The sequence below is a fragment of the Echinops telfairi genome, unplaced genomic scaffold, assembly GCF_000313985.2.
Source record: "Echinops telfairi isolate 266 unplaced genomic scaffold, ASM31398v2 ScPeMD7_7458;HRSCAF=8496, whole genome shotgun sequence".
Classification (NCBI taxonomy): Eukaryota; Metazoa; Chordata; class Mammalia; order Afrosoricida; family Tenrecidae; genus Echinops; species Echinops telfairi.
The window spans coordinates 25,793,723-25,810,608 of record NW_022111358.1 but is presented as its reverse complement, the minus strand read 5'-3'; the positions used below and the strand labels follow the sequence as shown (position 1 = coordinate 25,810,608).

General features: G+C 51.2%; 1 protein-coding gene across 1 annotated transcript in view; it reads right to left on the bottom strand.

Annotated features, from left to right (window-relative positions):
* Positions 1-988: 988 nt before the first annotated feature.
* COPZ2 (COPI coat complex subunit zeta 2) overlaps positions 989-16,886 on the bottom strand; it is a 16,988-nt gene continuing 1,090 nt past the window's right edge. Inside the window, exons 2-10 of the mRNA XM_045299318.1 lie at positions 16,170-16,303; positions 14,519-14,600; positions 13,902-13,993; positions 13,303-13,358; positions 12,757-12,834; positions 4,861-4,912; positions 3,083-3,121; positions 2,342-2,418; positions 989-1,242 (exon numbers count right to left, since the gene is read on the bottom strand). Coding sequence (XP_045155253.1) covers positions 2,365-2,418; positions 3,083-3,121; positions 4,861-4,912; positions 12,757-12,834; positions 13,303-13,358; positions 13,902-13,993; positions 14,519-14,600; positions 16,170-16,303 — 587 coding nt within the window. The 3' untranslated portion in view covers positions 989-1,242; positions 2,342-2,364. The remainder of the gene's footprint in view (positions 1,243-2,341; positions 2,419-3,082; positions 3,122-4,860; positions 4,913-12,756; positions 12,835-13,302; positions 13,359-13,901; positions 13,994-14,518; positions 14,601-16,169; positions 16,304-16,886) is intronic.

Below are 16,886 nucleotides of genomic sequence, written 5' to 3'. Positions count from 1 at the left end.
ATCCTTAGAAGGTTTTATTATGTGAGATGCGATAACCTGCAGGGGCAGCCTCTATTAACATCCGGGACTCGCCGCTTTTTTTATTTGTAGCATTTGACGGAAATGCGTGTGCCCACGCTGGCGCAGGACTCGCAGGGTAGTCACGCAAGCTGGTTGCTAAGGCAACGCCAGATTACTGACGTCATAGCCCGGCGAGGAGCTGGGGCGCGCCGCTTCCGTTCCAGCCCTGGGGGCGGAGTTAAGCAGGGGAGTGGGACCCGGAGGGATCCCGTTTTCCACAATTTCCTCCAGGTGGCGCTACAGGATCGCGGATGTCGCCCTGGGGGCGTGGCTCCCCGCGGCGCTCTACACCTTCGAGGGGCGGGGCCCGGGCGGAACAGATGCAGGGAAACCAGCCGGTGTCACACCGACGTCAGAGAAAGAAAGCGGGAAGCGGGAGGTTCTGGAGCGGAGGGGAGGGCGGAGGGAGGACTAGAATCGCACAGAAATGCATCTCCAGCCTCCATCTTGCTCCTGGAGTCCCCTTCCGCCTGCCCGTCCCTCCCTCACGATCTGCAATCCTTCACACCCAATGGAGGGCACTGGGGGCCAGTCCATGCCCACCCCGCCCCGCCCCCGGGTCTGAGAGTGTGCCTGCAGAGCAATCCCGCGCTCCCAGGTACGCCAAGAAAAACGTGCACGCCGATGCTGCGTTGGTCCGCAGGAAGCCCGACTCCCGTCCTCGCTGGAGGCGGAGGAATGGAAAAAGTGGCGCCAGGCGCCCAATGCACAACCGAACGGGGCCACTAGCTATTGCTCTGGCTTCGCAGGAAGTACGCACTGTCCTTCCTGTTATCACTCGCTCCCCGAGGCACCCCACGACATGTGCAGCCACGTGGTGTCAGTGTTCCACCCCCCACACACGCTCGCATCACGCAGGGATAACACCTGGTCCCGGGAGCCCCCGTCGTGCCTGAGCCCTGGCCCTGGGACACAAACACTCCGGGTCTGGAGAGAACATCAGGTTTATCAGGCTCCGGAGGCCGAGGAGCGGGGAAGAGGGGCAACTCGGTTGCTGGGACCCAACCTTGGCGATTCCAGGCTGAGACCTCAGGAGTCAGTTCTGGGAGGGGTCCGGATACTGGTGTTTCTCCTGTGCTGGGGGTCTTTGGGATTTCTCCAGGACTAGGGCTGGGGGCCCTCAATCCACTGCCTTCATTTCAGTAACGACCATTTAATTTGTTCCTTGGCTGACTGAAGAACCTGAGGGGTGGGGGGAAAGAGCGAAAGGCCGGGGGAGGAGGCGTGTGGAGTGCCTTCTAGAACAGCACCCGCGGACAGGGAGGTCTACACCACCCCTCTTCCCAAAGCGCCCTGCAGCGCCTGACCATTAGGTGGCAGCAGCCCGTCTCAGCCTGGTGTAGGTGGAGCCCTGCCAGGGTTGGGAAAGAGCAGCGCAAACTGGCCACAGCCAGCTCTCCCCCAGGCCCAGCCTGCCCGCATCCTGCATCTGCACCCTGCGGGGTGTGGTAGAGGCTCCCGTCTCCCCCATACTATGCCATGCCATGCACGTCCCTGGCCACAATGCCATGTCTGGTGGATTCTGGGCCTGGCCTGAGCACCGCCTGTGTCAGAAGCCTCAGCCTGCCCCTAGCTCAGGCCTTGGCAGTAACCCCACCCCTACCCTCTGCTGATGTGGCACAGCTGGCGAAGCGTGGCTGCTCAGTCCCTGCCTGGAGACACCTGCACCCACAGGAAGGCCCGCTCTCACCCTTGTGCACACATCATGCCAGCACAGCTCAAGCCCTAGGTGTTTGCTCGCCAGTCCCTAAGCCTGTCCATCTGGCCAGTCAGCTTCCAGAGAGGGTCTCTCTCACCCCCTTTCTCTTGCCCGGAGGGAGGTCCTCCTGGGACCTAAGGGTAACCTGATTTTCTCCTCCCATCTTTCACCGGCTGCCTCAGCTTCTAAGGGTACCGTGTCTCCATTCTGGCCCTCTTTGGGAAACTGCTAGTGGTTCACATTTACATGTTCATTTACATGTTAATAACGTGTGTTATTGCTTGCTGTGTGAAGTCTCATAACAATGATGAGGCAGGCAGTTCCTGTTCATGTGTGGAGCCCAGAGAGGTTGAGTAACTTGCCCTGAGTCACACTGCTCCCGAGTGGAGTAGTAAGGTGGAGTGCTCTATACTAGAGTCTGGGTTCTTAGCTACCCTACTCAGGAGCCCCTTAATCTCTTTCAGCCCCCCAAACCTCCATGTGGCTGCCTTCATCCCAGCAGGGCCTGAGGAAACTGGGGAAGCCAGGAGGAGGGAGTGGCAGAGGCAGTGGGGGGCCGTGACAGGGATGCTGGCACCACACCTGGGTCTCCAGGGGAGAGGGAGTTAGCGGCAGGGCAGGAAGCTCCATAAAAGCAGGATTAGTTTGGGCAGAAAGACCTGCGGACAGACAGACAGTCAGCCTGACAAGCAGGCCATTCGCAAAGTGGGAGGGGGAGGCCAGTGAGGCCACAGATACAGGAAAGCCAACCCCCCCATCCCCCACCCCACCCCCACAGGTACCCCCAGATGGGCCCATGCTGAGGGTGTGCAGGGGCGGCTTCTCCACAGGCAAGTCATTTAGGGCAGTGTGCTGAGTGGGGTGTGGGGAAAGTTGATCAAATTTTTCTATTTTATCTATCTTTTCCCAGCCCCAAGGTGGCTCCTAAATGGGGAGGGGGAAGGAGGCAAACTCATATTGGTATCTTTTGCAGGTGGGTGGGTGGAGGGCACCGAGGGCCCGCGTCTCCAACTAGACTGGAAACAAGTGATCCAGCCACCTCCAGGGTGCAGCTTATCCTGGGTTTCCCCCCAGCTGTCAAGCCAGGGGTGGGGCCAGCTGCTGCTGACACGTCTATCCATATAGAAATACCCAAGTCCCACCCCCTTCCAGACCCTGGACAATAACACCCCAAGGCTCCCCAGGAGGTGGTCTGTCATTGCCTCCACCCTCCCCTCTAACACCGGTCTTTTTAGCGGTGACCATCTCCCTGGGGCCCGACAGTGCTCTCTTCTCTTTGGCCTCCAACTCATTTGGAGCCAGGGCAGGTGGTAGGGGGCTTACCTGGGCCACGCTCTGTTCGGTTAAGCTGTTGTCATCTGCCTGCAAAGCAATCAAAGCCAGAGGGTGGGGTCAGGCCAGGGTGAGGGTACTGGGTCAGAGAGATGAAGGAGTAGGAGGTGGGGGTGGGGAGGTACAAAGATGGGGTGGGCTGACTTAGTTGAAGCCCTGTATTGGGGGACTAGGCGCCTTCTATGTTGCCTAGAGGTTACGGAGTTGGGGAGTGATCAGAGGGGAGGACAGCTCTCATCCAGACCCACCAGAAGCAAATTAGGCAGGGTGATTCCCATCTAGACCCCTCACCCGTAACCCAATGTCTCTTTGAGGCCTGCCCTCCCACCCCCATGTCTGTACTTCTCTCGGGAGCCCCTGGGTGGTGCAAGTGGCCAGCACACGCACTGTTCACTGACTGTCTACCCGACTGTCAAAAACTCGGCCGTTCAAACATCGTCGTCCTGTGTGCTAGATTGACAACAACGACCAAAAGGAAATAGCTACGGAGGCTGCTGGGTACAACCAAAAAACCTCAGGGGCTTCAGTCCCTTGGTTTGGAGGTTGAAGGTCATGGTTTCAGGAGCCTTCCCAGTCCGTCAGCGGATAACATAGTGCTGCAGTTCCACCCCCTCTTGGCTGCTTAGCGCGGGATTGAGAAGGTTTGCAAGCTGCCGTCCAAGGTACAAGGATTCTTGGTCTCAATTCACTCGTAGCAACTAAGGAAGGAGAGACGGGGACTGGTGGCGGGAATGGAATGTGTGCTAATTGCCTGCCTGAACCGTGGCCTCAGAACTAAACTTAAAGAAAGCAACCAACAAAGTTGGATTGGCCTGTGCTTCATATATAATACAATCTAATCAGTCGGGCACATGAAGATCACGGTGTGACGGCGCATTTTGCTCACAGATGCTCTGCATGGATCCTGATCACAAAGGAGAAGCTACAGACTTTTGCTAACCACAAGGTCATCAGTTTGAGACCACCGGCTGATTTGAAGAAGAAAGATGAGACTTTCTACCCCTAGCAAGAGGTACAGTCTCAGAAACCCACGGGGGCAGTGCTACCCTGTTCTATAGGTGTGCTATGAATTAGAACCAACTGAATAGCAGTGAGATTGTTTTTTTGTCTTTTTATTTTTTAAATTTGGGATCAAAGTGACAAAGAGAAGAACCTTGTGGGGGTGGGGCATTGACCTAATGGAGAGGATGGCTCAGAACAAGAGGGCGAGGATGGAGAAAGTCATTACTGTCACTGAACTGTGGACACAGGAAAGGCTGAATGGGTGTGTGTTTTGTTCAACAATGTTCTCAACAATAACAATCAGCCACTGAAAACTCTATGGGGCCCAGGTCTATGCACATGGGGTTACCATGCATCAGAGGCAACTGTATGTATGTATGCATACATACACATTATATATACATACATGTGTATATATGGGGCCCAGGTCTATGCACATGGGGTTACCATGCATCAGGGGCAACTGTATGTATATATACATACATGTGTGCGTGATATGGACACACGTGTGTATGATATCTAACATGTATATGTTGTGTGTATCGTGTGCACACATACATGTGTGAGTGTGATAACTATGTCTTTTGTTCAGTGACTCCTCTAACTATGGCCCCCGGCAAGCGCATCGATCCAGGGGCTGGCTTTGCAGAGGGGCTTGGGCATCCCACATGGGGGCGGGGGTGGGGGGTGGGGGTGGACAGCAGGGGTGAGCTGTTCAGCCTGGAGGGGCAGGGGTGAAGAAGTTCAGCGCACAAGAAGACTCTTACCCGAAAATTCACTTTCTGAATCACTTGCTGAGCGTCGCTCTCCAGAATCACGCTACAAGAGAGAAGCCAGGAGTAAACTTGGTGACATGATCCTTCCTGCTGCCTGCTTTCCCTGCTAAGCCCCTGCCCTGTCCTCAACACACAGTGTAACATCCCCCCCACCCCACTCCAGGGCACTTCCCCCCAGTTTGCTCAAATCCAAACTCTCCCTCATGTGGGTGAGAGGCCTTCAGCTCTGCTCCCCCCGCATTTCAAGCGCGTCTGGTCATCACTGAGCAAAACCTTTCAGATGGAGGGAGGGCAGTGCAGTCGTGAATGCTCAGGTTATGGAAGGCTCTCAGCTCTCGAAAGGGCACCCTGCCTTCCGGGACTCTCACTCAAAACGCACGTCAAGGCCCCAAGGCTGGAAATCTTTCAGAAAGACCTAGCCTCGGCTGTCTCCTTCGGATCAGCTGGTGGGTCAAACCACACCCCACATGTACCACACCCTGTCCTTGGACTTTTTCTGAGGCAAGGGATGGATTGTTCCCTTAATAAGATTCAGATGCAATGAAGGAAGGGAGCCCCCACCGGGTTCTAATCTTGTTATACTGTTTGTTTTATTTCACAGGGTCATGCTGTGCACACACACACACTCCAAAAGTCAAACTATCTTTTCCCTCTTTTCTCTTTTTAAATCCTTCTTTAAAAATTGTGGCCAAGTATATGTATAATATGGATTTTGCTATTTTTAAGTATGAAATTGTGGGACTGTGAGACTAATTACATTCACAACACTGTAAGACCATCACTACCATTTCTAAAACGTTTTCCTCATCTCAAATAGAACTTGATAACTACTGAACAATAGCTCTCTATTTCCTACTCCCCCACCCTGGGTGACCGTGCATCTACTTCCTGTCTCTATGAGTGGCCTGTCCTTTTGTGGCTGAATTCTTTCACCAGTTTAAAAAAAAAAATTTGGAGAATCGCAATACCAGGAAGGTAAGGGAAAGATGGGGGGAGAAAGGGGGAACCGATCGCAATGATGTATCTGTAACCCCCTCCCTGGGGGGGTTGGGCAACAGAAAAGTGGGTGAAGGGAGACATCGGTCAGTGTAAGACATGAAAAATAATAATAATTTATAAATTATCAAGGGTTCTTGAGGGAGGGAGGGTGAGGGGGGGGGGAGGGAAAAATAAGGACCTGATACCAAGGACCCAAGTAGAAAGCAAATGTTTTGAAAATGATGATGGCAACAAATGGACAAATGTGCTTGACACAATGGAAGTATGGATGGATTGTGATATGAGTTGTATGAGCCCCCAATACAATGACAGAAAAAGAAAACACCTTTGTCCATACGGTGGCATGTATCAGACCATCATTGCCTTTATGCTGAATAATCCGCATTCCTCACTTATCAACATGATGGGGTACCAAAGAACAGGTGGTTATGTGAAAATGGGTATAACTACCAAATTACATCATTGCATAACTGTCAAATTATGTCATCACATTACTGCCAAAGCCCTGACCACATAACCTTACCCATCAGAGGCAGCCTTAGACTCCCCGCGCACCTCAGCACTTACACTAAGTCGTTGGCATATCCATGGTTGTGAAAGCAGAATGGCAAATAACAATTGCTGGTGGATGAGGAGTCGGTGCATATGTACCAGACTTTATCCATTCAACCCAAGTGTTGGCCCCTAACCAAACGCAACCCAATGCTGTTTAATCACTTCCAACTCTGGCAACCCAACGGGACAGAAGTTCCACAGGGTTTCTGAGAAGCAGCCAGCCTCATTTTGGCTCACTGACTGACCAGTGGATTTGAACCTCTGACTTTGGAGTTTGCAGCACCATGCTTAACCCACTATGCCATCAAGGCTCCTAAGTATTGGACTCCTAAGATAGGCTATTTCTACCTTTTGGCTGACACTGAGTTCTACCTTTGAGTAGAACTTTCAAGTATCCCAAACCCAACCCAGTGCCATCGAGTGGTTTCCAACTCACAGCGACTCTAGATAAGGTTTGGAAGGCTGTAAATCTCTGAATATACAAGGCGGCTTCAAATGTTCCCCGAAAAATGATCTTTTAGTTCCATGTTTCCACAAACGTTTTGAAGCCCCCTGTATATGTAAGGGAGCCCTAGTGGCATAGGGTTACTCCTTGGACTGCAATCCGAAAGGTCAGCCGTTCAAAACCACCAGCTGCTCTGCAGGAGAAAGAAGAGGCTTTATACTTCCACAAACAGTTACAGCCTCAGAAACTCAAAGGGGCAGTTCTACCCTGCATCTAGGGTTGCTATGAATTGGCATCAACTTGCTGGCAGTGAGTGAGTGAGTGAATGTAGGAGTGGAATTGCCAGGTCATAAGGAGTTTGGTGGCCTGGCGGCGTACAGGGGCTGTCTGAAAATGAGATCCTTCTCTGCATCGAGTCAGAGCTGCACACAGGGATGTGTGACCGTCTCTGACATCTCTTAGTGAGGAGCACTGCAAGGCTTTTGTCGTTCGTAAATAAAGTATGTGATAAACTAGTAATAAAAAAAAGACTTCATCCAAATAGTAAACAGAGAACCCACAGAACGGGAACATCAGCAATGACACATCAGAAAGGGACTCATCTCTAAAATCTATAAAAAACTGCAACATCTCAATAAGAAAAAGACAATCCATCTTAAAAATGGGTACAGGAGGTGAACAGACCGTTCACCAAAGACGGTGTTCAGAACAAATACGTAAAGATGTGCTCAAGATCACTAGCCAAAAGCCGAAACAACCACCTATCACTTAACACTGGCATTGAACGTTCAAAAAAGCTAGTATCAAATGCTGGAGCGGGCACGGAGAGATGGGAACCCTCAGATACTGGTTGTTGTGAAGTGCCTGGCTGCTTACAGCGGACAAAACACGGCCTGGTCCTGCGCCAGCCTCACCATTATTCTTGTCTGAGCCCATGGTTGCAGCCATGGCGTCAATCCCTCTTGTGGAAGCCCTTCCCCTTTTTTAGGGACCCTCTACTTTACCAAGCCTGAGGGTCTTCTCCAGGGACTAAGCTCTCCTGGTAACGTCCAAAGTACATGAGATGAAGTCTTGCCATCCTTGCCTCCAAGAGCACGCACTGCTTCCAAGACAGATCCACGTGTTCTTTTGGTAGTCCATGGGACTTTCCATATTCCTTGTCAACACCATCGTTTAAATGCATCGATTGTTCGTCAGTCTTCCTTAGTCAATGTCAAACATTCACATGCATGTGCGGCAATGGAAAATACCATGGCTTGGGTCACGTGCACTTTAGTACTCAAAATAACATCCTTGCTTCTTACCACTTTAAATGGTCATGTGCAGCAGATTTACTTAACGCGCTGCCCTGTTTGATCTCTTGACTGCTGCCGTGAGTACTGAGTGTGGATCTAAGCAAGATGAGATCCTTGACAGCTTCAGTCTTTTCTCCATTTATCGTGATATTGTCTGTTGGTCCGGATGCCAGGATTCTTGTTTTCTTTACATTGAGTTGCGGTCATACATACTGAAGGCCACACTCCTTGATCTACATCAGCAGGTGCTTCAAGACCTCCTCACTCACAGCAAGCAAGGGTGTGGCGTCTGCACCTCGCAGGTTGTTAACCAGCCTTCCTACAACCCCGATGCCACATTCCCCTTTATGTAATCCCGCTTCTCTGATGATTTGTTCAGCATACAGCTTGAATAAGTATGACGAGAGGACCCAACCCTGATGCGCACCCTTCCTGATTTTAAAACCATGCAGTATTCCCTTGTCCTAGTTGTACAACTGCCCCCTTGATCCATGTGCAGGTTCTGCATGAGCACAGTGAAGTGTTCTGGACTTCCCATTCTGCTCACGGCCATCCACAGTTTGTTATGGTCCACATAGTAAAATACCTTTGCATAGCCAGGGAAACACAAACAGCTTTCTGGCAGGTCTTGTCGGCTTTCAGTTAATGCTGTCTGATGTCATCAATGATATCCCTGTCCGACATCCTCGTCTGAGTCCGGCCTGAACCTCTGGCAGCTCCCTGCCAATGTACTGCTGTAACTGTTGTTGGATGATCTTCAGCACAATTGTACTTGCAGGTGAGACCGATGATGTGTTCTACAATTTGAACATTCTGTTGGGTCACCTTTCTTTGGAATGGGTACAAATAGGGATTGCTTCCAGACCGTTGGCCAAGGAGCTGTTTTCCACATTTCCTGGCACCCCTGAGGGAGTGCTGTCAGTGCGTTATCAGCGTGTGGTTGAGACATTTCAACTGGTGGTCAGTCCATCAATCCCTGGAGCCTTGTTTTTGACTCATGCTTTTACCGCAGCTTGGACGTCTTCCTTCAGTGTCATTGCTCTTGCTCATATGCTGCTTCTTGAAATGATTAAATGTTGACTAGCTCTTTTTGGTATATTGCCTCAGTGTATTCTTTCCCCCTTCTTTTGATGCTTCCTGCGTTGCTTGATATTTGGCCTTAGAATCTTTCACTATCACAGCACGAGGCTTAATTTTTCTCTTGAGTTCTTTCAGTTTGAGATATGCTGCGTCTGCTATTCCTTTTTGGGTTTTAACTCTAAGTCTTTGCACGTTTCATTATAATAGTTTACTTTGTCTTCTTGAGTTTCCTTCAAGATTTTCTGTTCAAGTCTCTGACGTCCTCATTGTTTCCATAGGCCTTAGCGACTCTACAATTAAGAGCAAGTTTGAGTCTCTTCTGACGTCCACTCTGATCTTTTGTTTCCTGTCTTTTTAATGACTCTCTGCCTTCGTCATGAATGACGGTCTTGATGTCCTCCACAGCCCGTCAGCTCTTCTGTCACTAGTGTTTAATGCATCCGAGCTCTTCTTGAGATGTTCTCAAAATTGGATGTGATAGACTCGAGGCTGTATTTTGGCGCTCGTGGACTTGTTTTAATTTTCTTCAACTTCAACCAGAACTTACATTTGAGCAATGGGTCTCTTCCACAGTTGGGCCTGCTTTGGGCTGCTGTTAGTGAGCTTCTCCATCCCCGCTTCCCATAGATGCCGTCGATTTGATTTCCGTGTACTCCACCTGGACAACGACACCTGTAAAGTTGCCTTTTGGGTTGCTGAAAAAAGCATTTGCTATAAATAAGTCATTGGTTTTGCAAAATTATATCATGTGATCTCCACCTTCATTTCTATCATGCAACCCTGTTTTCCAACTACTCTTCCTTCTTCTTTGTTTCCAACGTTTGCATTCCAGTTGCCAATAATTATAAATGCATCCGAATTGCATATTTGGTCAATTTCTAACTAAAGATGCTGGTAGAATTCTTTAATTTCTTCATCCTAGCTTTAGTGGTTGGCGCATAAATGTGAATAATAGTTGTATGAATCAGATTTCCTTTTTTGTGGATAGGCATTGTCCTCTCACACACGGCATTGCACTTCAGCATAGGTCTTGAAATGGCCTTTTTGATGATGACTGCCATGCTTTCTCTCGATTGCATCATTCAAGGCTTAGTAAAACATGCGATTTTCTGACTCAGCTGGCCAATGCCAGTCCATTCAGCTCAATAATGTCTTGAATATTGGTCTTTATGCGTTCCATTTAATTTTTAATGAGCTTTAATTTTCCTAGATTAATACTTCGTACATTCCAAGTTCCAATTATTAATTGATGTTTGCAGCTGTCTGGCCTCATTTTAAGTCGTGGCCCATCAGCAAATGAAGGTCCCAAAGGTCTCACATCCACAGGCTTGACTGCACTGTGTCAACTCCACTGGGAGAAGGCAGCTCTTGCTTGGTCGTATTTCCAACCTGCAGGGCTCATCTTCTACCACTATGTCTGACAAAGTTCGACTTCTCTTCTGCTCATGACATTTCAGTCATTGGCAATGCTTTGGTGTCATCCATAGGGTTTTCGGTAGCTAATCCCACTGAAGAAGACAGCCTACTCTTTCTCATAGTCTGTTCTTAGTCTGCAAGGTCTGCTGGAACGTGTTCACTTTGGGTGACCTGACTGGTACTCGACATGCCAATGACAGCGCTTTCAGCTTCACAGCAATACACAAGCCACCACAGTACAACACACGGACAGACAAGTCACGGCACACTGCTGACAGGACTGGAAATGGGCAACTACTGTGGAAAGCAATGTGGTGCTCCCTTAAACAATTGGAAATAGAAATTGCCTATGATCCAGCAATCCCTCTGTGAGTATGGACCCTGAGAGGGAGAGCCATAGCAGGGAGGGACACGTGCTCACCCACGTTCATCACAGCACTGTTTACCTAGCAGCAGTGGAACAACCCACGTGCCCTCCGCTAGAAGACTAGACAGAGAGACTTTGGTCCATACACACAATGGAATACGAGGCAGAGCTGAGAAGTAACGATGACACCGTGAAGCACCTCATGGCATGCATGGACGTAAAGAACATGCTGCTGATAGGAGTCCATCACAAAAGGATAAATACTGTATGAGCCCCATAGTATAAGGGGGAAAATCAGGACAACGGTTTTCATAGTAAAGGAAACATGTTGATGATTATAAGGTAGGGAGGGCAAAGAAAGGAAGATGAAGCAGAAGGCGACGGCAGTCTTTTCCATAGTGGGTGACACTGCCCCTGGGGAGTGATGGCATGATCTAGGGGCTGCAAACGCAGATGCCTACATTTTATCCTAGATTGTGGGCTATAATTCAAAAGTTTTTAATTGATACAGGGGTGCTGTGGTTTTTGTTGTTGTTTTTTTCTTGAAAAGGGGGCAGTAGGTCAAATAAGTTTGGCACCAAATAGTCTATCCTTTCGAGGGTAGACAGGTGTTAGTTTGGGTAAAGGGGAAGATTGTATTCTAGAAGAGGGAGAAGAGAAATCAAAGGGGGATAGGACAAGCTATGGGGGCTTTGATAAGTAGCTTACATTGTTACATACAAAAATGATCTGAAATGTAAATCCCCACCTAATGCACAAGTTTTCAAAAATGTTAAGATGGTACACCTACTACCTAGTATCTCATTAACCCACCATTTCCCATTTACGACAATAGTGAAACGGCTACTATCGGATGACTTTGCACATGACTGACACATCTCTGGCAACAACAAGTACCAAGTTGCGAGGTGACAGTGATGCTGCCTGTGGTGTGCTGTGTCACCTTGGCTGGGCCATGACTCTCAATGGTTTGGCAGTTATGCAATGATAGAATTCGAGTGATCTGATCATGTAATTCGGTGGTTATATAATAATGTAGTACTCCTGCTCCTCCTCCTCCCCGCCCCCCCCATCCTCCATTTTCACATAATGCCGATTTTCATCTAATGACCTGGTCTTTGGAAGCTGACTATGTTGATAAACAAGGAGTGAGTATAACACCATGCACACAGAAAGCAGCCTTTTCTGAGCAAGGACTATGCACTTGAAATGCGTGACTTCACTTAATTCTCACCACCCTATGGGGTAATGCCCTAACACCCCCAGGGTGAAGATGGAGCAAATAAGGCCCAGGGAGAATAAGTGACTGGCCATACGCCATACGTATAGGAGCTGTGCTCGCAGAGCGAGAGGTGTGGAGCTAACGGGACTCTACCTGATGGGACTCCATACATCGGGGGCAAGTGTCGGTGCTGCCTGTTTCTCTTGTCACTAGCGTTCAAAATGACCTTCCCCAACTCCCGCTTTTTCGTGATCTTATTGTATTTTGACATCAGATAGCTTTTTGATTTGGCCTTGGCTTTGGCTAACATTGAAATCCATTTCCATCACCATGGTTAGGGGTGGAGCAGATAAATGGTAGGATGGGATAACTGGGAATACGCTGGTGGTGGAGGGGGGTGTGGAGTTGCCTAGAGAGTCAAAAATGGACAGAGTATCTAGAACTAATGACCTTTCAAAATCACACTCCCACTGAGTGGCCCTGGCCACTCCTTCCGCCCTCTCCTTACCCGCCATCCACAATCTCGTCCAGCACCAAGAAGGCTCCATCCATATTCTCCAGCAACCAGCGCTTCTCCACGTTTTTCCTGAAGGCAGACACAAGCGCTTGAGCCTCCCAATGGTTAGGAGAATCAGGGTCCCTGCCTGTTCTCACCTTGCTGATACTCCCTCCTCTCCAAACACCAGTTCATTCTCCAACCACCCCCAACAAAGGACTGGGAGAGGGCATTGAAAGGGCACAGGATAAGTCTGCTTCCTTGAACCTCACCTTGCCCAACTGCTCATCCCTTGGACACTGCTATTTTGTCTTCCAAACGGACAAGGACTCAGAGTCCACCTGGCCACCCTCTCTGCCCGACTCTGGACTGACCGACACTGTGGTGGCCAGGTCAAGGGCAAGGGTCTGGGAGCAGGCATCTCAGGTTCCTGTCTCAGTCTTGCAGGGACTTCAGGAGAAAAGTGGGGAGGAAGGGCTTTGGCTGGGAGACGTATGGGGGGGGGCAGGGTAGGAGGGGAAGGGCTGAGGGGCGTAGAGGGCAGATAACCTCACTCACCTTAATATGTGGTTCAGAGACTCAAACAGGCAGGTAAGAACAGCCATGAGCATCAGCTGGGATGGGGAGTTGGGGGAAAAAAATCAGAGAGCTTGAGGTTGAAAGGGACTAAGGGAGACCTTAGCACCTGCCCAGAGGGCAGTAGGGGCGATGCTCCCTCGGTGAGAGGTCTGGACTGGACTGGAGCTGGAGCAGGAGACTAACAGCAGTGTGGCCTCAGAGGGGACCCCACTAAGGGTCCCTGAAAGAATCCTTATTTTAAGAAAGAAACCAAAGCTCCCTGCACAGGGTGTATTAACCACATTTCTAGTTCTCAGAAAAGGCAAGAGGGCTAATTGTGGTAGCAATTTTACAATTCTGCTCAACATGATGGAACTATGGAATGATATGTGTATTAACTCGGAGTTAAAAATAAAATTTAAAAATTTTTTAAAGGAAAGGAGAATCATAAATACAGACTGTCGCAGACAGAACCATTCTAGGTGGCCCCCAGGAGCCAGCAGAAGAGGTTCTAATGGTGACCCCTCCAGTATCTGCTCCAGACTCCAAGGCATTTCCCATGGACAGACCTCCCGGCCACCCTGCCCTCCTGAATTCACCTCATTCTCGTGGGATGAGCCCACCACGTACAGGAAGAGGTCAATGCTGCTCTTGTAGACGATGGTCATGCCCCCCCAAAATGCAATCTCACCTACAAGTGGAAGGGGCTTTCAGTCTTGGTCAGCTCTGCCTGGCCCCAGCCGGCCCTCGCCTCCCCAGCTGCAGCTTTGCATCTCTCCCTCTCGCTCCTTCTTCCCTTCCCGAAGAACCCTTGGTACGACCAGCCGTGGGGACACTACCCTAAGGCTGCCCTCTCTTCTTCCCCCACCCTCTCCTCCATCCCTAGGGACTGTCTCATTGGGACACGCCAACCAACCCAGTTCACGGTTGACTTCCTGTCCAAGCCCCACCAGGCAGAGCTCCCTGGTGGTGTGAGCTAGGCCAGTGGGGACCCACACCACAGTAGCCTCTTGAGCTGAGAGGAGTCTAGGGGAGGGGGAGTCTGGGGAGAGGCAGAGGGGTGAAAGCCCCTGGAGGAAGGGGGTAGAGAACAGCTGGGAAGGAGGAGAAAGAGCCTCTGCAGACAAGGGAATGGCCCGTGGGGCGATAAGGCCGCTGGGGACAGACGTGTGCAGATGGAGAAGATGACGGTGTGCAGAGGCGGGCGAGCACTTACTGTCAGTCCGGCTGGTCTTACTGAAGACATTTTTCTCAAAGGCCATCTGCTCCTTGGTGGAGGGGAAGGTGTCATCATAATACTATGAGAAGGGAGAGGCGGGGAGAGCTATTCCACGGCGCCTCCTCCCCACCCCACCCCACAGAAGGTTAGTAGGCGAGTGGGTGCTGGTCAAGGCAGAGCCTGCCATGCTGCCCCATTTCTCCTTTACTGCTCTCCAGACGTGCACACTCAAGCCAACCCAGCCCCTTGCTGGGGAGCCCCATTCCCGCGGAGAGCAACGGGACAGGACAGAGTCCACAGCCCCATGCGCTTCCCCAGGCTGCCACCGTTCCAGAAACCATGGCCACAGCTTTCTCCGGAGGGAGTGGGGTTATTTTTCCCATGCACACAGATTCTAGGGAAAACATGTGAAAAGCAGAGGGATTTTGAGGTGTGAATCTGGGGTCCCTTCCTGATTCCTTGAGGACTCTTGTCTACTCAGCAGATGGGCAGTGTGTTCAGGGTCAGGCTGGCCACTAAGCGCCTGTTTCTACACTGACCTGCGCCTCCAGGAGAATTGGCGGCCCCGAGTCCTTCACCACGGCGGCAACCATCCTAACTCAACTCTCAGTCGCAGAGCGTTTATCACTCTATTAGACAGATGGGGAAACTGGGGCGCGAGGAAGTCAGGTGGCTTCCCTAACATCTCACAGCCTGTAAGGGGCCGAGCTGGGATTCAACACCAGGGACAGTCTGACTCCAGACAAGATGAAATAAGACACATTCACGGCACACACTGCAGAATTAAATCCATCTGCGCTCTCTCGCTCTCTCTCTCTCCCTCGTTTAGTTCGGTAAGCCTCTCTGACTCAGTATCTCAATGTGTAACATGGGCGGGGCCTGCTGGGAGGAGACCCCCTCCCCCTGCTCCAGTCCTCCTGTTGGGGCAAGCTAGGGTCACCTCTCCGTTCTCTGGGAGCGGATCTTGACACAGTACCTGGTGTGCGTGTGAATTAGCGACCTCCCTGCTGTCCCAGCTGTGAGGGAGCAAGTTTTTTCATGATGGGACCAAAAAAAAAATGAATTTGGAAGACCCTTTTTTTTAGCCCCCCCTCAAAAGAACAAAAATGTATTGTGTCTCCTATCTATTGTGTCTCATAACTAGTTTAGATTTTATAGCCCGGTTGCTACAGTTAATTTTGTCAACTGTGAAGATTTATTCCTGGACTCTCCGTCTTTGATTAACTAGGATGGATATCAGATCATTGAATGGAGGGGTGAGCGAAATGACCCTGAGCTTCAAGCTTGAAAACCTGAGTGCACGTCTAGTGGTAGTAACAGCCTGTGCCCTTGAGCTTGTGCCTATTGCGCCTCCCCAGACCCCATTCTCTCCCTCGGTGAAGTTAGAGGCTTGGATTAACTGGCTCTCCATTCTTAGACGCCTGACACTGTGTGTACCGAGCTGTAGGAGAAAAGTGGAGGTTGCGTGCTTGTTCAAAGCTTGGGGACCAGGGCGTGTGGGTCTGCCTAGCAAGGCAGATGGATAGCCACGATGACCTCTGGAGAGAAGCTGTCCCAGGTTAGAGGCCACAGTGGTCTCTCCTGAGATGAGAGCCAGCCGCAGCCCCGCGGTGTGTTTTCAGGACCTCTCTTTCTCTCTCGGGGTTACCTTGGCCAGCAGCCGGCGCCCATCACTGTCCAGGATGAAAACGGCTTTGACGGTGTAGAGGGAAGGTTCCTGCAACTGACACACAGGAGGGGAGCAGCTGTGGCCCCTGAAGCCACCGCTCTCCAAGTGGACATCTTGTCATCGCCTCTCTGGGATCTGCTGGTCCCAGGAGTATACCCTCAGGCTTCAGCACCCCAGTGCCAAAGTCCACAGGGCGGGGGTGGGGCAGACAGGGAGCAACCCTCTGCCACCCTGGCAACTCGGGGTTCCTTCTCTACTTCCAGGCAGATGTTCCGCTGCAGGCCCGGGGGTGGGGGGCGGGGGAGGGCACTGCGCCTATTCCCCCGGGCCCAAGTTTTGTCATGCACTGACTGCTCCAGAGGCCAAGTCCTGTATCACAGAACCTGGGCTGGGCAGGCAGCGGCGCGTCCCCTCCTCTTTCCAGCTGGCCCTCGGCCGAGGCTGACCCACGCTCTCCGTGGGTCCCCCTAACCCCCCGACCCCCCACTCCGCCAGGTGGGCTCCGGAAGCACGCTCAGCAGCCCGCCCAGCGGAATCTCAGCCCACTCCCCCACCGCCCCTCCCGCTCACTGCCCCCAGATGGATCCAGAACTCCAGCCCACCCGGCACCCAGGCTGCACGGTGGGAACTTTTCTAACCGCCCCGGCCCGGGGTGGGTCCAGGGTGGCACACAGTTCCCGGCCGCCAGCGCGCGAG